The sequence below is a fragment of the Pseudopipra pipra genome, chromosome 5 (assembly GCF_036250125.1).
Source record: "Pseudopipra pipra isolate bDixPip1 chromosome 5, bDixPip1.hap1, whole genome shotgun sequence".
NCBI lineage: Eukaryota > Metazoa > Chordata > Aves > Passeriformes > Pipridae > Pseudopipra > Pseudopipra pipra.
In genome coordinates, this window is record NC_087553.1 from 25072800 (window position 1) to 25095146 (window position 22347).

General features: G+C 38.1%; 1 protein-coding gene and 1 long non-coding RNA gene across 22 annotated transcripts in view; one reads left to right on the top strand and one right to left on the bottom strand.

Annotated features, from left to right (window-relative positions):
• Positions 1–22347, top strand: part of TNRC6B (trinucleotide repeat containing adaptor 6B) — a 140865-nt gene that overhangs the window by 52382 nt on the left and 66136 nt on the right. The window contains exon 1 of one of the 21 annotated variants that reach the window (XM_064655172.1): positions 2384–2665. The exons of 16 other annotated variants lie outside the window; for them this stretch is intronic. Coding sequence is in view for 3 of the 5 variants with exons in the window: in XM_064655167.1 (XP_064511237.1) it covers positions 8743–8780 (38 nt within the window). In the remaining 2 variants the exon portion in view is untranslated. Of the gene's footprint in view, positions 1–2383; positions 2666–8727; positions 8781–10923; positions 11041–22347 lie in introns of those variants that run through there. 4 more of the 21 variants (XM_064655169.1, XM_064655176.1, XM_064655167.1 and 1 more) reach the window with 4 other exon arrangements.
• LOC135414418 (uncharacterized) lies at positions 3489–10773 on the bottom strand. The gene is made up of 3 exons (XR_010430686.1): positions 10487–10773; positions 8751–8843; positions 3489–4335 (listed from the first exon to the last, which is right to left on the bottom strand). It is a non-coding gene; the product is annotated as an uncharacterized LOC135414418 (long non-coding RNA).

The following is a 22347-nucleotide window of genomic DNA, read 5'->3' on the forward strand; positions in this document are numbered from 1 at the left end:
CCTTGAAGTAAAAGCTTCCAAGACTTCAGAATGGAGACTTGGCAAGCCCTAGTGAAGGTAAGAGGATTTATAAGTCTCAGTAAAACAATTTGGCTTTTCAGAGGGAATGAAATTATCTGTAGCTTATTAGTGCATACTGTCATATTTGGTGTGAACATGTATAGAACATGTAGCTGCAAGACTGCATTTTTTCAGAAGGGAGATAGCTGTTTCATAGATATGCATATATATTTGCTTTTATGAGACTTTGTGTCAATCAGATGCCTAGCAGTTGGTTTGGATTTTGTCATTAGGGATTCAGAGCAATTGTGGTGTTCTCTTCGGGTCTTGCCACAAGTAAGATGTGCCCTGTGTTTTCACCACGTCTTAAATTGCTGTGTTTGGATTAGCATAACCACAAAACACTCCCAATCTGCTACATCCAGCAGGCCGATTCTCTGCTTAGACAGAGCAACCTGAGTAGTTAGCACCCAGCTGCTTTTATAAGTACCCGTCAATGCTACTCGCATTAGCTATCGCCAGTTTGGTGAGCCTGCAGAGATAGATGGTTATTTACAGTGCATGCTGTAGTCCTGTTGAAGAAACCCCCTCTCTGGGAGAATCCCTATTTGAGTTTCTGTACCCTGTCGTGAGGGTACTAGGAGCAAAGCATGTCAAAACCTGAGCCATATTAGCCTTTCATGGTCTCCTGATGAGTTCTTGTAATGTTTAGCCAATGGCTTAGGTAGTGTAATATATACTAATGATTTTTATTCTCTTTCGTTAAGATGTGCAGCTTCTGCCCCCCTCAAGTTAATTCCTATGGAGTGCCCTACCATGCCTTTACAACTTAGTTTCATTCCATGGTGATGTCACAAATGAGTGATTAAGATTGCTTGAAGAATTCCTGTCAAAGGTATTGGCAAAAGCACCAGGCCTGACAGAGCTCAAGAAATGTTTGGACAATGCTTTCAGGCACATGGTGTGATTCTTGGGGCTGTCTTGTGCAGGACCAGGAGCTGGACTTCGATGATCCTTGTGGGTCTCTTCCATCTCAGAACATTCTGTTCTTACAGAACATTCTGTAATTATTGGCAAAAGCAGGATTTCATATAAATTTATGAAGGCACAATTTAGCAGAGTTTGATGAGAACGTTCCTTCTATTGCTTTCTACATAAATGAAGCATACAAAGGAAAATCAGATCATAATCAATTTGGAGAAATTTGTGCAGAGACGGGATATGAAAAGATAAGAGTGCAAAGGGTGAACCTCCTGTTGAATCATGAGGTTCAGAGTGGACCAGCTTTCCAAACTTAGCCTCACACTTGATCTTTATGTCTAAAGGATTTAGCAGCACTTAATCATTGACTAATTTTACACTTACAGAATGATTCAGTAGAAGTTAGTAAAAGCCAGCAGCAATACAACTATAGATTTGAGATGGCAGTATTCATACTATACTTCCTGTAGGGTATTTAAAGCAATTCACATTTTCTACATAGTTATATTGCAAAACTGTACAGAATTAAAAACTTGTATATTTTAAGGGTTTGATCATGAGGGTGCTCCTGGGATCTTCCCGAGCAAGCTGCTGTCAGTTCCCTCAGCGGGCATCATTCAATTCCGTAGTCAGTTCCAGCAGTTCTTACCTGTGTGGGACTGACTCGAGAGCAAGTCTCCTCACCGCAGGGATCATACCTCCATCACCATATACTGTTTCTGAACTGTGTTCTTTATTGTTTCTGCACATTCAAGGTAACGTCTGGAAGCATCCTGCAGATTTATGTTATGTTACAAGGTGCTGGGATTCTCTGTTTCAACTGTTGGAGCGTTTATCTATGGAAATTGTGGGAAGGGGCTGTGGTGGTTCCTGCCTAATGGCCGAGTCGCAGCCTGAGACTTGAAGCAGCCAAGGCAGCAGGAGAGCCCCAGTTTGCTCTGCTGTCCTGCGAGTGTTCTGTCTCTGCACCTGTATTTCGAGTTTATGTGTGCATGTCCTGTAGGCAGGATTAACTTTGGTCTAAGGATGAACCTCTTGTCCTTGAGTGAGGACGGGGTGGTGCTTAAAATGGGGGTTCTCTCCAAGAAAGCGCTGGGGTCTGTGATCCCGGTGGGACTTAACATTCACCATTCACCGTTTGTGGGCTCCGCAGCCCTAATGTGGAATTAGCATAACTGGCTGCTGGCTTTTTTAGCCGGTTCTCAAGAGAGAAGCTCCGGCTGGGCTGCTCTCCATACTGTCACGGCTCACCCACTGCACCCGCTCTGTGCATCACCCTTGCCCGGTGAGGGCGGGGAGCGGGATCCCGCCGGGGCGATCGGCTCGGCGGGGGGAGCGGAGCCTTTAAGGCGGGCAGTGGGCCGGGCCCGGGCGGTGAGTGACAGCCCGCCCCGAGTCACATGAGCCGCCTCTATTTGAAGGTCACAAAAAGCTGCTTCCTTTAGAGAGAGCAAGAGGGAGCGAGAGGGAGGGAGCGAGAGGAGAGAGCGAGGGAGTTCAAGCCAAAATGGCCGACAGAGTCTGTGCTGGTTTCTGAACGTTTGAAATAGAAAGAGAAAAAAATAACAAAAAAAAACCACAAAAAAAAGCAAAACCATTTTTGGATCTTTTTTTCATTTCCATTTCTACCTTGTATGCCTCAACTCGCTGGATTTAAGCACTGCTGCACTTTATGAGGTTAGTGGTACGTTTATATTTTATTGTTTTTACCTATCGGTCGATTTTTTAAGAGCCTGAGTTGACCGTTTCCATCCGTGGTTTTGCAGGGATGTCTTTTCTAGCACAAAGACTTGCTTCAGGTGTTGTGTGCTTGTACGTGTACGGCACTTTTAGTGGATTTTTGGGGCTTTTTAGAAGGAGCTCTCCGTAGAATTGTGGTGTGGATTTGGAAGATATTTGTAATTTAAAACACCTAGGCAAATTACAGAAGATTGTTTGTATTTTCCAAGCCGGTGAAGTACAAGATAGTGCTGAAAATCTTGTTTTATTTAAATAGAGGCTTTTTAAACAGCGACTCCTTCCCCACAGCACCCGGAGCTCTTAAATCTGCTGCAAAAATTTGCATGCATAAAACCGGGCTCGCATTCTTTCTGCTGCTGGGTCCGGCAGGGGACGGGCTGGGGGAGCGCTCCCGCCGGGCCGTCCTTCCCCGGGCGAAGGGAACCGAGAGCCCGGCCCCACCTCCCGGCTCCGGGGAGCGGGGCCGGGGGTCCCTGGGCGGCGGGGCCCGGGCGGGCTCAGCGCCCACCGCCGCCGCGGGGCCCCTGCGCGGGCCCGGCCGAGGCTGCCGACCCATCCACGGTGCGGCAGGTATTCAGGAATGTGCGCCTGCTAATGCGGGATGCTGGGCGCTACCCATGTTTTGTGGGCTCTGCAAAACGAGCGTTCGCCTGCATGTTAGTAAATGTCGGTGAAAAAGCTGTGTTTTTTCACCTTCCCTCCCCCCTCCCTCACCCTTGTGTGTTGCTAAAAATTTAAATCCAAGTTATTTTTGCAACTCCCTCCAGAACCAAGCAGAAAATTAAAGGGAAATAGCTGGAGCTTGCTTTCTGAGAACAGGCCCCTCCTCCTGCATTGTAAGAGTGTGATGTAATGCTCCTTTCTGTGAGGTTAAATGAAAAAATTTCAGTGGCGGTATACACGGTTCTTCACCCCTTCTTCATAGACGTCGTAGTGTGATATTTTTTGTAGCTGGATATTTTAGCTGCAGATAGTTCTGCAAATAATCGTGTGAATGTATTTCACTTTGCAGTGTATTAGTGCAGTGATTGTGGGTAGCAGGTCAACTTTGTAAACCTACAAGATGGCTCAATTTTATATTGCTGGCTCAATTTTATATTGCTTTATGGCCTCACATCCATACAGTTAAAAACAAATGGGAAGACAAATTTGGATAAGCTTATTGAAAACATATCTTTCTGTCCTCATTTTAGTCTTGTGTATATCATGACTTTTTTTTTTCCCTCCACTGGCTAGCAAATATTTGAAATAATTCTTCAGTATATTAAGATCTTCCTGGAAATTAAAGATGTGGGGCTTTTATTTTAAATTAGATGAAGCTAATAAAAAAGAACTCTGCTCAAATTTTACATTATGTATTTTGCTGATAATTTTGGTTCTTAAACATTTAACAGTAATGGATAACCCAGTTCATATATGAAGTAACACATTCTCCCTGGTTAGGGTTAATGAACTTATTAGATTCCACCTTTGTAGTAGTGGCATGTATCTGTGTGAGGCAATGCTGTAAAAACGTTCTGTTTTTGACACCGTGTCAGATGCACCCTTATGGCTTTTCTTATTCAAACCCTTCTTGGGTGGAGATCTCATGTAGCCAGAATATATTGAATCTACCTGTTGATTGACAAACAATAATTAGACATTAGAACTGATTTCAAATGCAGTATAAAGTAGGAGTATTCTCAGATTTGGTACTTACTAGACCGAAACATCAATTTTTTTTTTTTTGTGGTAATTGCTGTAGCATGGGATGGCTGAACTGGGGAAGTAAAAAAGAAACTAAATTGTGTCCTGATTTGGCAGTAGTGTAGGACATAGGCTTTGCAGAATCTGCGCTTCAGAAAAGTATTCACTTTTTCTGTGTCTTTTTGCCTACATGTGTTATTGCCTATGTTGCACACTTCCAGATTGTGTAAATGTTAGTATATACAGCTTGATTGTTGAGATAGTGGGATGCAGGGTATTTTCTAATAACTGCAGCTACTCAGAGCTTCAGAAGCTGTCATGGGTCAGACAAAAAGCACCTATTGAGAATAATAGAAATTATTCCAGGTAAGGAGTCTGTCAGACATTTAAGCAGCTTTGTGAGAGAGTACATTGTGAACAGGAAGGACCAATTAAAATAATTCCACTTATAATATGCTTTTGATCCCTCAAACCTTAGTGCAAGGTGTGTTGAGGACTGTGCAGCCTATGAAACCATAGAATTTTAAGTGTGAATCTGGGCAATTTTCAGTACTATTTTTATTCAGTATGTTCGTGCAGTACAAAGGGAACAAAATACTTAATTTTGAGAGGCCTGAGTTGAGTTGCAGTTTCTAGATCAGTTCGAAGCTTACAGAAGCATTGAGGCAGGGGAACCTTTTTTGCTTCATTCAGTTTACAGTGATGACACCGAGTTGAGAAGCTTTATTTAATTTTTGTTTGCATTTGCATGTCACTTGTTATTGGTACCTACAGGAATCAGACTTTACAAAGCAGACTGTTTTAGTAGGTTGAAAGCTTCAGTGAAGTCTGTAGTCAGCTGAGCCCCTGGAGTTTTTTGCACTACATCTAAGATATTCTTGAGAAATAATTGACAAGAAAAGCCTTATTAACATTAAGCTTCAATGTACAGGAGTCGGCAATTCTAATGGGAAAAAATCCAGGGAAAACAAATGACTGAAAGATCAGTATGCTTAGTTTCAGCTGCTTTTCTTTTAGCCTCTTTCTTTCCTGCTGGGAAGGAAAAAACCAAAATTTTGTAAGAATGTACAGTCTTTGCCGGCTGATTTCAGCTAAACTTAACCTTTTAAGACTTTCATTTCTTACTTACTGAGAGATGGCCAAGTAGAGGAGAAAGAATCCAAATCTATAATAAAGAAAAATCTATAGAACTAGAATATTGCTGAAGAGAATTTTAACCAAAACTTTCCTAGTACCCCTTCAGAAACTTGTCTTGCATCTTGAAGCAGAATTCTTTAATTCTGGTAATTGTGGATCTGCAGTCCTTTTGGACCAGGATGGAAGGTGAGAAGTTCAATTTACAGTTTGTTTTGAACAATATTTGTTGGAATCTGCACCTTTGTTACACTACTGTTTATAACTGAAAAGTTTCATGGCTTTTTTGCTTTAATTGAATAAGAAACCACCTACTGCCTTCCTCAGAGCTTTTTCAGCTTGTTAAGCATTGGTTTCCTATTTAGACAGCTCAAGATTTGAGGCAAGAAAATAAGATACATAGGATGTCTAGCTCCAAGGAGCTGTATTTCATGTCCTGTCAAGGGGGTCAGATGTGGGTATCAGGGTTCTTAGTGTTGTTACCTTAGATTTCAAGTAGCTAAACTTATTGATTGAAATATTAGGCTAACATTATTGCTGCAGAATTAATTTGATATACAGATGTAAAATTCACGTTAGGTGAATAAAAAGATTTATTGCTTCTGAAAGCTTTATTTGCTAATGTAACATTAGCATTAGTGGTGTTACATGATATGATTACATGTGCCATATTTCAAGTATTGGTCAAACAAGTTTTCTGAAGTTGGGCGTGGTGATAACACTTTTTGACCATTTCAGCCTTGTGGACAAATATGGAGGCATCATGGAGATAAAAAATACTATATATTAAAAATATCTCTATTTTGTTTTGGTGGTAGTACCATAATGTTTTGCAGGGCACAAAAGAAATGGTGCCTCTCTGTATTTGTGCTTAGTTCCAGCTCCAGAGCTGTACATTTAGCACTTGTCATGGCTTAAATTTTCCTTTGTACATAGGCTTTCTATTCAGGAACGCAGTAGTGTTTGGTTTTTTGGGTTTTGGTTTTTATGCATAGCGTCATCAACACACCTCTGAAAGGAGTTCCTAAGGTTTTACGGATGCTGTCATTTTAAAGGCTATTTTCCTGTCTGTTTATGGTGTACTGGCGTTATAGTTCAGGGTTGAAATGCGCTGGTGCTACTAGAATTATATATTTATAATCATTTCTGAAAAGTCATGTGTTAAGAGCTGGTTGATGTGATATTTGGATGTTACAGTATGGGCAAATGGAAGGACAGACCTTGACTCTCTTGCGGAATACTGTGCTTGGAGGACTGCTTTAATTAGCCTGTTTAGTCACATGGGAAAACAACACAAGATACAAAACCTAGAGTTTTTTCAGGTACTTGAGAGAAGATGTGTTAATAAAACATGAGGTGAACTTTAAAGGCAGAACAAATCGAACCAGGGGTTAAACACCATGGAAGAATGTGTGCTAATACACCTGGAGAGAAACTAGTGAGGGGAGTCTTTAACCCCAGGTAGTAAGTATGAAAGTTGACTACTGCTCCTTTCAGTGCTACACTTTGTCTGAACTCAATTAAATGGACGTTTCTGTGTATTAGACAGAGAAAATTATCTAAAAGTACCTTGATAGCTGGAAAAATACTTAAAAGCATAAAGCGGTGTATTGATACAAATTTGTGCTATATTGAGAATTTTAGAAGTGAAATGTAGCCTTGGAATTTATTTCAAGAAAACCAAGACAAAGCATCAAGATAAAATTGTGTTTGATTTCGTGTCAGCATGGAAGTGCTTCTCTTTTTAGGATGGGATGTGTGAGGCAACATTTTAACAGTAGGGGAGATCAACAAATTTTGAGGTAGTTCAAATAGGAGCAGTGAAACATGTTAGAGGGAGGTAGCCTAGCAAAAAGCCACTTCAGCTTTTTTTTTAATTTATTTTTATAGATACATACATTCTCTGCAAACAAATAAGCATTGTCTTAATTTGCATTGGAAGAGCATCACTTTGACATGGAGCTCCATCGTAGTTGGAGGTGCTTGGAACAGCATAGTTACTTCAGCAACTAAAAAAACCACTGTGCATGCTTAAATTATGAAATAAGGGGAGCACGCTCATCTTTCCCAGTGTACATAGTAGATGCAGAGGTGGGGCTTCCTGGAGTACAGATGTGGCTATAACAGCTGAAGTGATTTGAAATTAAGCAGAACATTGTCTTAATTTCTGAATCAGAGAAGAAGTATTTCTTTGGAAAATAAAACAATAGGAAAATTACTGCTGGTATTCTCAGTGGATTTTTTTGTGTTCTTTTTTTCTTTTTTTAAGCACACCATTTGCTGAACAGCACAATTGTAAGCTGCTGTCCATGTATAACCTCAGTGGCTGTTGGGCACAGCCTCTGTGTGCACAAGGACATGGCAAAACTTAAGCTGCAGTGACACTGCTGGAATCTGAGTTTTTTAAAGCACGTACACACCACAACTTTTCTAGATTTTGAGCTTTTTGAGCTAGTTGACCTGTATAAAAACAGGAAAGGTTAAATATATATTCTGTTAATGCCACTTAACCATTAATTATAGTTGAGCTTGATTGTCCCATTTTACATGTGCTGTGTGGCAAATATACAGAAATGTGTTGTCATCATGGTTCATTGTGTGTCTGTGAACTTGGATGCCTCAGCCATCCAGTTCTCCAGGATGCAGTGTCCTGTGTCACTTAAACCTTCCTTAAATTAAGTCTTCAGTGTTTCTTCCACCTTTTTCCCCTGGTATAAATTTTACTGTTTGTAGCAGAAGACACTGCAACTTAATATTATAGTGCTAATGGAGCAGCGTTCGTGTTCTTGTTGCAGCTTCTGTCAATTAGCATTTATATTTTTAATTGTATGTAATTTTGCTTAAGCAATCATGCCAGATTCAGGGGCTGATTTAAAGCACATGGTTCTAATTCTGTGTTGGTACTCCAGATATATTTGACTACAAAACAGCTTTCTTTGGCAAGAGGTTGACTACTACTGAGAACTTCATCAACTGCAGTGAAATGATATGTTCTGATATGTCACTTTGCCAGCTAAATATACAGCGTGTTTGTGCTCAGCCTTTTGCTGAACAATTCATAGTGAGGATGATTTGATCACAGCATACAAGTGAATTTTGGTATTTTAATGCTTGGAAATTCTAATCTGGTAGCTTTTCTTGGATTTTTTCCAGGCTATTTTGCCTCTTACTGGAGAGAGTTTGAGGACAATAAAAAGGAAAATGGATACCTTCTGTATGCAGGGAGCAGAGGGCAGAAGGTACCGAGAGTTAGCAAACATTTTTTCCTGGCTTATTCATAGGTGCATCAAAAACCAGTTGTCCTGTGAAACAGAAAATAGTAATTAGATAGTGTAATTCTCATGTGAATTTTTAAAAATGAATTCCATATCCTAGTTAAGACTATATAAATAAACCTTTCCTATTTTGTTATTTACTTGGGTACTGTTAGTGTTGTAACCCCCTGTTTTATTCAAGGAAGCTTCTGTGGTAAATACTGGGGGGGAAAAAAAAGACCCCAGATGGTTAAAAAATATAGCACATGGAAACAGAAGATACCCTATTGAGGTTATATCTATATAACTCTATATCTAGCTCTGTTTTCCTTTGTGGATGTCATTACAAGTCCATGTGCAGTAGTTGGAACCTAAATGTTGATTAGGTTCAAATTGCCTGTAAAAATACTTGGTTAACCTGAAGTAAAACCCCAAAAGCTTTTTTGAACCTAATGTAAAAGCACCAGCTGGTGCTACAGAAGTCAGATATAGCAATATTAATGGGAAATTTAAATTAAATAGCCTTGTGTTACAGAGCCAGATAAATTTTCTGCTCCTTTGCAGGTAATGTTCAGATTATTTGTTTGATACGTATCAACCAGACCAAGCAATGCTCAGAAAGTGGACAAGGCATGAGGGTTATTTTTGGTTTATTTTTGTCTTTGTGTGCTGTAATTCTATTCAGAGCAGCTCTAGATTACCCTGGCAGGAATGCTAGGTAACCAATACACTGGCCTGTATTGGTGTATTCATGACTGCTTCATCTGATGGAAACACGCTGATGGTGGCGCGATGTTGGAAACTATAAACAAAATCTCGTTTGGGTGGAGATTTAATATTCCTAATAAGTTTGGTTAGATGTACTTCTTCATTAAGGTATTTCTCCTAAATTTTAAAGGTTTAATCAGAAAATATGATTTGAAAGCCACTGTCTTTTAGAAGTAAGGATTCTCCCATCCCAGGTCACTTACTAAACCTAAGTCTGACGTGCAGTTAATTTTTCGGTGGTTTGGACCAGTTTAATTTTTCTTGTGCAAAAGCTGTCTGAATTTGCATTTAATCATCTCATCTTTGCATGGTAGCTATTCTGGAACAGTGACTTCTGATTAAGTTCTTGAGTGACTGTTTTTATCACAAAATAACACATTATTCTGAATTAGTTTACTCTTCTGTATTGTTAATTAGGAGAAAGTTGTGCTCTACATTTGGCACTTACTATAAAATATATATCCTGATACAGAAAAACTGTAGAAAGTGTGTTTTTACCAGATTTCAGGTAAAACAAGATGAAAAAGGTGAAAGCAGGTGGAGGCTAAACTTTTGAGAGTATAGAATTTACCTTGGCAGCTTAACATACCTTAAAGCTACAGTTGCTGAGTTCTTTAAGATAGCTTGCAATGGTTAGGCCACAAGAAACTAAACAGGTTAATTTTTGGAAAGCCAGGCCTGTCTTGACTAAGTTTTGGGGACAAGGTTTTTTTTCTCAGAGGTGGATTTAAAAGCAGCATATATACTGTTTTAAAGGTGATGAGCTGTATCTGCGTGATTGGTGTTCAGAAAGAGCTGAGGTTAGCTAGTGTCAGTCTCTGTTACGTTCTGCTTCAGTCTGGATAGTGTGAACTACCATAGATTGCAAGTAGAGAGCTTAAGCTTATGTAACTTTCCTTGATCCTTTTCTTAAGAAAACTTACCTTTTAAATGACGTTCAGTTAATGTTAGATAACTTGGTTAGGCTTAAATCCTTTTTTCCTTTCACGTTCCTAGGCCATTTTTCTATTGTTAATGTAATACTCTAAATATTAGTTATTATAATGGTTTTAGCTTTGAGCATTGCGTGCCCTATGCATTTAATGTTAAGCTGTTAAAAACTTCATCGCTGGCTCAGTGGGTTAATAAGAACAAGGTTACAGGTTGTTGTGCATTGTGAATTTAATTACAGCATGTAACTCAATTTCATTGTTTTACTGTGTTTGTTAACAAATTTTGAAATAACTATCTATTTTCCTGCTTACTGCATCTTTTTATATATGTATGTGTCTGATATGGGTATGTATAAGCATGTATGTAACATGTCCAGGTTGGCAGTTACTGCAGTTAAAAACTACCACATATCAACTGACGTGTAGAGACTTCTTGGTAGGCCTCAGACGTTTAAGGCATAGTCAAAATTGCTCTCAGAGTCAGTCAGTTCAAGTTTTGTCTTTGGGAAAAGCCTGCAGAAACAAAGCAAGTGCCTTTCTTTAAGGTAAGTGTACAGATGTAAGAGGAGCAGCAAAGAAATTCAGAGGCTTTTTGAAGGCCACACAGAAAGTCAGTGGCAGAGCCAGACTTGAACTCAGAAGTTCCTGGCTTGTGGCCTGGGGCTGAAGCCAGTCATACACAGCTGTACTGAATTGTGAATAGAATGATGCTTTCTTTTTCCTTTATGGATTTATGGGGAAAAAGCTGATTTAACTGAAATTGTAATGGAGGTAAAAAGATGGAATTGTTTAATTCACCTGTCTCAAAATTTCAAATGCTAAAACTTTGGTGTTAACACTTGGTTCAGCAGTTGTGGGTTTCCACTTGCCAAAGAGCATGGTTAATGTAGCTGGGTCATAAATCGTGGCAAATTCTAGTGTGGTGTCTTGAGGTCAGACTAAGGGCTTTTTCTGAGTGTGGAGGAATTCAGGGCTTAAAAGCCGCTCTGCATGATACCTTGAGAAATACTGATGTTATAAAAAAACCTTCCCTGATAGTTTTCTTTGATGCATTAAAATAGAAGTGAAAACCTAGTTCAGAGATAGTCTGCCTGAAGCTGACTGTTTATTAAACTGAAATTCAGATTTTATACTGAACACTTGTGGAGTTTTTAATGAGGCTTTAAACATAGTTATCCTTCAGTGCAGTATGAAAGAGGAGAAAACCTGCTGTAGATTTGCTGCCTGGTATTTTCTTCCTTCCTGAAGTAAAAACTTAGTGTTGAGTAGCTCTTATTGAATGTATGGACAGTTTTGGTTATTTGAGGAGTTTCCCTTAACAAGGAGGTTTTGATCTAAAATACTATTATAGAATGAACATCACCATTATGAATTATTTTTCTGTACTGCTAAAAGTCTCGGTGGAGATTTGTAAGTCCATTTCACAGTAAAAGAAACTTTCTTTTTCAGGCAAAATGTCATTATTAGCAAGCTCTAGCAGCAAAGTAGAGTATATGTTTGGTTTTGGTTTCTTTTTTTCCAGGGGTACCTTTATCTGTGTACTGTTTCTTGCTGAGTCCCTATGCAAATGTATAGTAAGGTTATTTTCCTAAATTATTAAAATGGAACCTAGCTAGAGAATACAAACTGAAAAACCCAAAACAAACAAAACACTCGGTGGTTGTTTTTTTTGTTTACCAGGAAGTAATTTTCGTTTTTTGTGTTAAAAATAACAAAAATGTTAAATAGTTCTAAAAAGAAATCCAAGTGTTGAAAGCTAAGCAATAAATTATTTCACTTCTCAGGGGTTGAAGCACTTGAGCCCTCGGTGTCTCCTGGTGTATGCAGTGCGACTGTATCTCTTTTAAAAGAGTTGTCACTGAGTGGTGTGAACTTTGAAGACACATCTAAAAATTTCCCTGGTAGTTAATGAAAATCAGAATAATTAATTTGAGCATTATAGTGGTCTGCTTTTTTATTCGCCCTCCTTTTTTATGCAGTGTGGTGGTTTAACGCCAGGCACCGCAGCCGCTTGCTCCGAACCATGGGGCTGACTGAGCCAGAGCTTTCTGAGTTTCCCTTTCAGTTTCAGCTCTTTGAGTGTTTACAAGTCCCGATTCTGCCTGGCTGTGGCTTCAGAAGACATTTAAACTGCACATCTGTCAGGCTTGTTGAATAAGCCTGGACCACTTTAAAGATTGACATTGTGGTGGCAGTCCTTGCTTTATTCACCTATTACAGTAATTAAATTGCATAGTTCTTCCCAGCAGGTCTTCCAGAAATACTGTAACCGTATAGAGCTGAGTAGCTGGGTTTGGAGTTGCTACCTAGTCGCCCCCAGTGAAGGTGTTATGGGCTTGATTCTTGCCATGGTGAGTGGGAGACCCAGCTGAGCGTGTTTCATGAGCCACGTTGTCCCCTAATTTAAGTAGGTAGCAGTGGCTTCATTGGCTGAAAAAAGTTTTTCCAACTCTCTTGTTAAAAGAATATGTTAAGAGCAAACTTATCAAAAGCTGGTTTACCTAAGGATATTGTTTCCAGTGAAGCCCAATGCATTTTTTTCTTTTATACTCTTTCTAAAAAAGAACATTAAAAAAAGTTGGTGACTCTTACTCGGTGCGCTTCCCCATTTAAGTCAGTCAAGTGTAAATCACACTTACTGATGACCGTAAGTCCAGCTGGCACTTCCAGCTTAGCAGATAGATTTGATTAAAGCTAAAGGTCTGGTCCTTCACCTGAAATTTGGAATTTTAAGAGCTTATGTGTGTGATTGAATTCTGTATTGCTTTTTCTATAAGGTCATGCTTAACATTTTACTAGGTAGCATTGACCGTTTTTCCAGAACAGTGGCTTCATGGAAAGACAGGTGCTCTGCATTGGCAGTATGCATGGAAGCGTCAATAAGCTGACAAATTAGATTTGAGGTTCTAGTGTTTAAAGGGCTTTTCTTTCAGCAGGAAATAGTCTCCCACATCAGCTTACGTATTTTAACCTTCAACTTTATATAGCAGCAAAGAGTCGACCTGTCTTTATGCAGAGCTACCTTTCTTAAAGAGGATAGAGAGAAGGTTTAACTGAATACATTACAAGTGCAGGTTTTTGTGGGACAGTGAATATCTTACTTTCTTGTCATATATCATAGACTGGTTTTGCATAGTGTCCAGAAAACCCCGAACTGGTGTGTTCCACACACAGTGGACATTTATGGGTGGTAAATAGGAAGAGATAGCTATTAATTAAAGGTAGGAGAAGTTTTCAGATCTACTGTAAGCAGAGGTCAAAATTATTTTTGTCTCTGAAAACACATAGAACTTACATGGATCTATGTGCTGAATACTTCAAAAGGTTCTGATTTAGCTGTTTCTGTTAGGACTGATGCTCGAAAAGAGTGCGTATTTTTAGCCACTCAGAAGTAAAAGATGTCCATTACTCTTTGAAGATTATAGTCTGCAAGTTTTATGCATTTTTTTGTGTCTCGTGACATCATCTCTGAACATGAGAAATGTGTGGTTTTGATTAAAAACAAGCTGTTAATCTTGCATAATGCAACAAGGCAAAAGTTACCTAAAAGCAGCAAACACTACTTGGATTGAGAATTTAACAAGACAAATCATTTTCATCTTGGTACTTCAGAAACACGTTTGGTGGTACATTTCACTTATATCAATATGATTTCCACCTCACTTTTTCTCTTGTGACAACATTTTTTCTATGTACCATTGTGGTGGTGCTCTTTTTTAATCTCTTAGGTGGCAGTTCAGTGGCTTCCTCATTTTGGATCCTTTTCTAGATTATGTCTTGCTTTACAGTTTGTTTTGCTCTTCTGTAGCAGAAAAAGAAAGTGGTGTGTGTCTGGAAGACTGACTGACCATAGCCATGTTGTATGTGGTTTGCAAGTTCCTGTCATCTTAAAGTTTTTGTATGTTAAAGCATCTTTCTGATGCTGATTTCCATGAGGTAAAGGAATGCAAGCTTTCTGGAATATAGACATTCTAGAGCTGACTTAGTTTACAAGAGAAATTTCTTCTTTGGTAGTAATGTGTAATTAATTTTAAAATGCTTTCATCTTGCTTCTTTGAGTATGAGTGGACACTAGATTTTCCAAGCGAGATACATATTTAGTTCTTAACCTGATTATTTACTATTTTCCAAAATTTTTAAGTTATCTTGAGCTACTGCATTCAAAATCAAGAGATATTTAAATAGAATTGAAGTTAGAAATTGATGTGGTACCATATCTGTGAATGACATAAGCAGCAAGTAAAATTCATCACTTGAGCTGTAAATTACAATTCCTGGAAAGAGACAAGGAATGATAACCCTCAATCAAGATTTCAAAAATCTTGTCTGCTGCACTCAGTGCAAATAGGAAAAGCTCTCAGATGACTTGACTGCTGAGATTGGGCAGACACCAATTTCACAGGAATAGCAGCACAGTTAAAGGAAATTCTTTCCCTGGTGGGAGATTGTCCTTAGTTTAGACAAATGCCTGAGGACACAGAGAAGGTTTCACTTAAATGTTCTAATGTCTTTGCTTAAGAAATAAGGAAATGATTGTTTACTTAGCAATTAATAAGAGTTTTACGTCTAGACTATGTGGTTTCATCTATGCTTTATTTCCAGAAGGCATGAAATAAAGTTAACTTTTTAAAAATGCAGCTAGGGAATAGTGCACACTATCAGGACTATAAAAATGGATGAATCAAAAATCTCTTATCAGATTATTGACCATGAGAGGTGGCAATCAGCTCTGCCTATTCATGGACTACCTCCTAAGTATTGTGGCTAGTTAATTTTAAATAGGCAGTTAAGCAAGTATTATATGACCTGCAGAATGCAATTTTCTACCCTTTTCATTCTTTTGGAATGAAAAAGAGACATTTCCACATTTTTCCAAGTTACCGCTATGGGAGTGTCTCAGGTCATGTGCACAGATTACAAGTAAGGTGGCACTACTGTGTTAAGCAAAGGCTTGTGTTTTCCCATTTATGTCAGGAAGGGATGCAATTTAAGGTGATGGTACTTTATTGTAGTGCAGTGGCTGCTACTTGTGATGATTTTGTTCCATGGTTTCCAATAACTTTCTGGTTTAGTTGTTAGTTTTAGCAAAACCGTGTGAATAAACAGTAAATATTTCTAGTGTTAAATGTGGTGTTAACCTGATTTATCCTCAGAATGGTCTCCTTTTAAAAATATGTTTATTAGTAGGTAGTTGCAGTTTTATGTGATCTTACAAATCTCTTGAATGAACTTCTAATATCCTTCCTATAATGCTTCCTATGAAGAACTGACAGCTGTCTTAGCTTTCCAAACATAGCCTGCCAAAAACATGAGGAGAAATTACCGATTAAAGGGTATGAGATGGTGAGGCACTTCTGCATTTCTGTACAAGCATTACATGCCAATACATTGTACTTATATACATGAGAAAAGGGATAGGGTTTTTTCTTTGCTAAATGTGGCAACTGATGTTTATTAGCTTTTCTGAATTATATTGTACAAATTTTCCTACGAGATTACTAAAACAGAAGACATTTTCCTTGATACATATTCAGCCATATCATAAAATGTAGACATGTGATGTAGTATGCTTAGAAATTTAACATTTGCCTTTAGAATTTTTGTTACAGAATGTGTTCATCATGAGGAAAGAAGGATGCACAGCTTATGTCAAATCCAGTGTTCTTCAGAAGTGCAGCAGCAATTCTAAGTCTTTGAAATTTAGGAAAGCGTACAGCAATGCAACTTTGACTCACTGTTACGTTTCGATTATCTGTGTCTTTCTCCTACTGTTTTTTACAATATCTTGTGCAAATAGCAAACCCCTAGATTACAAAGAACTTTGGTATGATACTTTTAACTCAGAACAGTGATCAACATTCCACATGAATGACGAATTCACAGTTGCAGATAGACAAAAATAAGGTTCTAGGTAATGGGTGCAAGTGGTGTGTGTAGATGCTGCATGCCTTGGTGAGGGTATCTGGTTATTTATACTTTTATGAGATCTTAGGTAATCATTTTCTTAGAATGCCAGATCAAATCAGCACATCTTTATGTCCTCAAAACTCAAGTGATTATATGAGGAGGCAAGTTTGGAGAGGCTTTGAACTTTTTGGCTGCTTAAGTGGCTTAATAAGGAAGGATTTTTAGTTTCTTAGAGTTCAGAACAAGTCGTGTCTTGCACTTGTGCTGTGGTGGTGTTTTCATTTTTCCTGTTTCTTTACACTTTTCTAGTTTTCATTCTGTGTGCCAGTGAATAATTTCAGATTACATTTTAATTAGTCACGAGTCATGACATGAAGTATTGAGTTGTGTTGTTCTGAATAATAATTTATCTATATAATTTTTGAATGAAAAACGATTAATGAAAAGGATAACCAGCTGGGTGCAGTAAGAAGGGTGAGAAGCTCGTATCTGGCAAATAAATGGACCAGGCTCTGCAAAGAATCTGCGTGCTTAGCAATTTGAAGGTTCAGAAGAGTCAAACACAGTTGTTTTTCAGTGCCCATGAGGTCTTACTGCTTTAGGAGTAGATATCAAGTCTAGCATATCTCTTTATTTTGGTCTAAGTTCCTAGAATAGAGTTCAGTTTTCTTTTTGGATTGAGGGTGTATCAAATTCCATAGTAAACCCCACACCTTCCATTTATTCACTCACGTTTTAGGACAAAGTCTCATGTTTTGGCCCTGAGGAAGTCTGTAGCAATGCAGCAAGGAGAGGACTTTAATTCCCTTGTGATTTACCTAGTTTCTTGAGCAGGGTCTGCAGTCTGTCATCCTCATTGAGGATTAAATGAGGCCTGATCCCTGCCTGTCTGCCTTAACAGCAGGTGCAAGCCTCAGAACAAGAGAGTAGGTCTGTTAGCAAAGTGCTCACTTTGGTGTCAGGTATACACCTTAAAAATATCACTCCATGGTATGAATGTGTGCTTCTGATTCTAGAAGCCATTTGAAGGACACAGTTTGTGATTTAATTTGTCAAGGTAACTTCTATCAGTTCTTAAATCTTCATAATAAAGTAGGGAGGGAGGAAGTTTATATTTGCATATTGTAAAGAAATTTTTTAAATGCAGGCCAGAGTTGATGTATGAACAGTGTTTTGATTACACACTTGGAGTGGTAATGTATGAAAGCTTTTTTGTTGTTGTTGTTGTGAAACACCTGGTTTAAAATTTAGCATAGCTGTTTCACCAGATCTTAGGTTTTTTATCACCTGCAATTACCTACAGACAACAAATATTGAATAGTAGCTTTATAAAATAAGATGGTTTAGTGACACAGTAAATACTGTATCTCTTTACTACTGGTATAGTGAGTCCTGATTTTATTGCCCTCTACAGTGGAACTTGCTGACCTTAAGTAGAACTATGGTCTGAAACAGTGTAATTGTAACTCCTTTCTTTGTATAACATGTGTAGCCCTCCATGACTTACAGAGTGTCTCAAAAAAGTATGACTCTGTGCAGCAATACAGTTAGATGTTTTGCATGGGATATCCATTATACATAATACTAGATAAAAGTTAGGGATCAGCAGCTCTGTGAATATAAAGAACCTCTTCTGAGTACTGGCTAAGATCACGTATCTGTGCTTTTCCAGACCTGGAGAGTTACGTGCCTGATGGTTAGGTGTGTGTTAGGTCTGGAGGGCACGTTGTTAATGTAAATCTTCTGTGGCTGCAGACTGAAAGGTTGCTCCCTCTTTGGTTCCAAATACGTTTGGACTCATCTCAGCAGTATTTGATCTTGAACTTGGTCCTGCTTTTGAGTGGCAATGAGTTGATCAGGATCTTCAAGACTTTTGTTGAAGGTTGAGTGACTAGTTCCATCCAGGAATACTCAGCAACTTCTGTCTGTTGATTTCCAAAAAATTACTGGGGGTGGAATACCATTTATTAAAGCATGGCTGTTAAATCTCATCAGTCCTCTGTTGAAGGCATAATGCTTAATGATAACATAAGCTATGTAACTAGCTGTTGTCCTATGTAAGAAGGAAGAAAAATTGCTTCCTGTGATGAAAGCCATGTACCAAATATAATATTTAATTGTTCTCTGGTTTTGCACTCTTAAAGAGAACTTGAGATAAAATTCTAATGGTGATACACACCTTCGTTGCCCAGAGAGTAAGTTTGTGCTGGCAGATTATGTCCATTTGAAAGGGTGGAAAAAATCCAAACCACGATGTCCAGGCATTTATTCCATAGTCAGAAGAAAAACATACTTTGTAATGAAAAAGACAAAACAAAAACCTGTTTTTCATTCAGTTAACTACTTATCAGCCTTGTTATTTTGGTGAGAAGTAAAATTGGTCCTTGAACTGTTAAGAAAGTTTTAAAAAATAACTCATGAAAAACCTGAGCGGGTGTTGGGTTGAAATATGAATTACACAATCTTTAGTTTAATTTCTTTATTAACATTGCAATAACATAGTTCCCTTTTCTAACACAGGTTTCGCTGTAAAGTGAATCTACAAATGTTTTTAGTGCAATTTTATTTGTTTTGTCTTTTATAGAAAGCAGTAGTCTTTCTCCAAAGCAAAAGTATTTTTTGCAGTCATATTAATGTCAGATTCTCAAACTGTATTTAAAAGGGAATTTTTGCAGGAGTTCAGAGCTGGTCACCTGTGGGGTCTTTTCGGCAGGTTAATAGCAATTTTAAGAAATATAAAAATTAGTCTCACTCCTGTCGTTAAACTCTGCAAATGTAGCAGCACATAGAAGCAAATTAACTTCACTATGTTTTAGCATGGTTGGCTTCCACACTGAAACTATCAGTGTTACATAGATTGGTGATAGTTACAGTCATTGGAAAGAGGAAACAATTGTAAAAGAGTAATGTTTGTAGCAAGTCAAGTGTGGAGGTGTTATCTCAAGTTGTAAGATCACTGAAGTACTCAATTAAGAGATGACTGCAATATAGTTTGTGAAAAACATTAATTTTGGACTTGTGGTTGTTTCTTTTGAGAATGGATATTGAGTTCTTAAAAGAAGTTGGTACTTTGTTTCCTTAATTATGGAATACATGATTGATTGTTAAGACCTAGCTTACTTTCACTTGCGAGGTCTGAATTCATATTTGAATAGTGTCTCAGCTCAATATTACTTGTTAATTTTGTAAAAGTACCAAAGAATATCATATTCATACCTGTCTTTGCTAAGGAAAGTTACCAAATAAGAAACACAGAATTTTATAAGTATCTCATGAGGACTGTTTTCTGTGTTTGGAGGAAGACAAACTTAAGGGTCTTCATGAGAATGTTGCCTGAAATTTAGCGTGGTCTCTGCAGGATTGCACATGACCAAGGCTTTGTAGTAATGTATTGGTGATCAAGGGCTCTTCACATCACATTTGGAGTATTAATTATGTCCTTGTTTGTAATGGAGTGCTCCTTAATGGCAAGAGCCATTTCTCTCTATACTGTTGGCTTGTCCTGTGGCTTTGAACATAGGTTATTTATTCTTTGCTTGGGTTTACTCATGTGCAGAATTAAGTTTTACATACTTCTTAGTGTTGTTGCAATGCTTAATTAATATTTATAAAGGCCTTTGACATCCTGTGATGAAAGGAGCTCTGCAAGTACTCAGTAGTGGTATTATTTTATTAGTGAAAATACAGGAGGAGTCAGGAGGATACCAGTTTTTAATGCAGAGTGAGCAATGGAGTCATTCTGTAACCTTGAGCGGGTCATGCAGTCTCTTGTTTTGTAACATATCCTGGGAAAGCTGTGTTGTGCAGCATGTGTTATTAAATGTCATCCTTCCCTCCCCCAAGTCAATTCAGGGTGGGGGGAGAATTAAAAAAAAAGTACACAACTTTGCTGAGCTGCTAAGCATAGCAAGTATTTCTTAAGGAAATAGATCATTAGAGGTGGCAGAGGGTGAGAAGGCAGTGGATGTAACAGTTGCATTTCAGAGCCAACACCAGAACCTGAACATGTGTTACCTAGTCATAGACCAGATTGAATTGTGCCTGCTAAAGATCTCTCTCAGGTAGGTTCAGTATACAGTGTACTTAACTGCAATTGCACTGTGAAGGGTCTACATATAAACTTTATTGCATTCTAAGAACTCACTAATCCATGGTATTTAGCTGGTAAAAAAGTTCTTTCTTCAGACTGTATTTGAGGTTTGCGATTGCACAGATCGATAATCAGCTCTTGTAGCAGCTTCTATTTGGTTATTGCATAGCAATAGAAGTATCAGTCCTTTGTGTGGTTTTCCTTTCAACTGACAGAGGAAGGTTATGATTATATACTGTCATTAAAATTGCAAGATACTGAGGACCTTTCCAAAAGTATACATCTGTTTAAACTTAGCCAGCTAGCCATTTGTCTAATTATATAAAGCACAGGAACATTAAGTGGAGCTATTTGCCATCCTTCATGTATGTAAATACAGGGTTTCAGTTTTTTGCTTCATACAAGATGCTACATCTGCATTTTACTCACTGCGCAGAACACGTAAGTATGGTTTAGAACAAGGGGCTTCAAAACTGCTACTTAAAGTACTTTAGGGAGGTAAAAAACTTGTCCAATGAATTGTGAGACATAGTTGAATATAAGTGCTGGCTTGTGCATGTGCAGTAAGGTGGATTCAAATTGAAAGCACCTAGATATTTGTCCTGCTTTATTATAGCCTGGTTGTACAGCTTGTTCCTGGGGGCTTTTTACTTGCCTTCAGTCCTGCTTCAGCTCTCAGCTCAGCTGGCATAAGGATGAAGAAGAATAATGTGTCCCTACTGAAGATAAGCAATGGTTTTTGTCTCCAAGAACAGCAATTATAAAAAAAATCCATTCTTCCTATAACCCTAGTTATAAGCCTTAATTTATGGAGCATGCTTAGCAGTAATGGAACATCAAGAATTTACCTGCCCAACTCCAGCTGAGTATGCAGAACCTATACAGGTAGATTTGTTTGAAGATACCGTAATTTGACAAGATTGATACAGCATTTCCCAGACCTGCAAAATATGTTAGTTGCTTTTCCTTCTGCCCTTGACTTAGACTTTCTGATATGGATCATGACAGTCTTGAAACTGAATATTTGCAGGAAGTAACTGAATGAATTTTCTTACATGTTAAAAATAAACATTGCCTCAGGTAATAACTGGAGTGGAAAATACAAACCTTAAATACCTTTGCCAAGAAAATCTGAGCCAGCTGTACAGAGTTGTTTGAACTTCTAATACATTTAAAAAACAACCTTAACTTGCTGGTTCTTTCACCTTGACCTACAACCAATGAATAATAACTTTGTGTGGAAAACCTTGTTCTTAACTTCCCACTGATAAAATTAAATACATTCTTCCCTTAGTAGTTTGATTTAGTATAATTAAAATAATGACTTAAAGCTTGATAAATGTTATTTTCATTACTAGAGTGCCCTGAAGCACTGTATGTGGAAAATTTTACAATATTACACAGATCTGGAGGTATGTAATATGCTTGTTAGGCTGTTAACTTGTGTAAAGTGTTTTGGTTTTTACAGCATATAAATTTAGAGTGTTTCTTTGAAAACTAGGTAAAAGTAAACAATTAGTTCCCTCCTAAAATGAAATATAAATTATACCACTATGAATCTATGATGGTATCCATATAATATCCCCAGGCAAATAGAATTCAAGTACTTCATCATTCAGTAGAAGCTGCCTGTAAGGAGCATGATTCTGTATGGGCTTGGTTTATTGGTTTGTTTTGTTGTTTGGTTTGGTTTGGTTTGTTTTCCCCACGCTATAATTTAACTTTCAGTTAATAGCTTCACTTATAGTTCATTTTTTTTCTTGATCCCTTCCAAAGTGCCATATTGTGAAAGTTAAGAAGACCTCCAATATTTTATAGTATGTTTAAGAACTACAGCAAATAGCACTGTTATGTG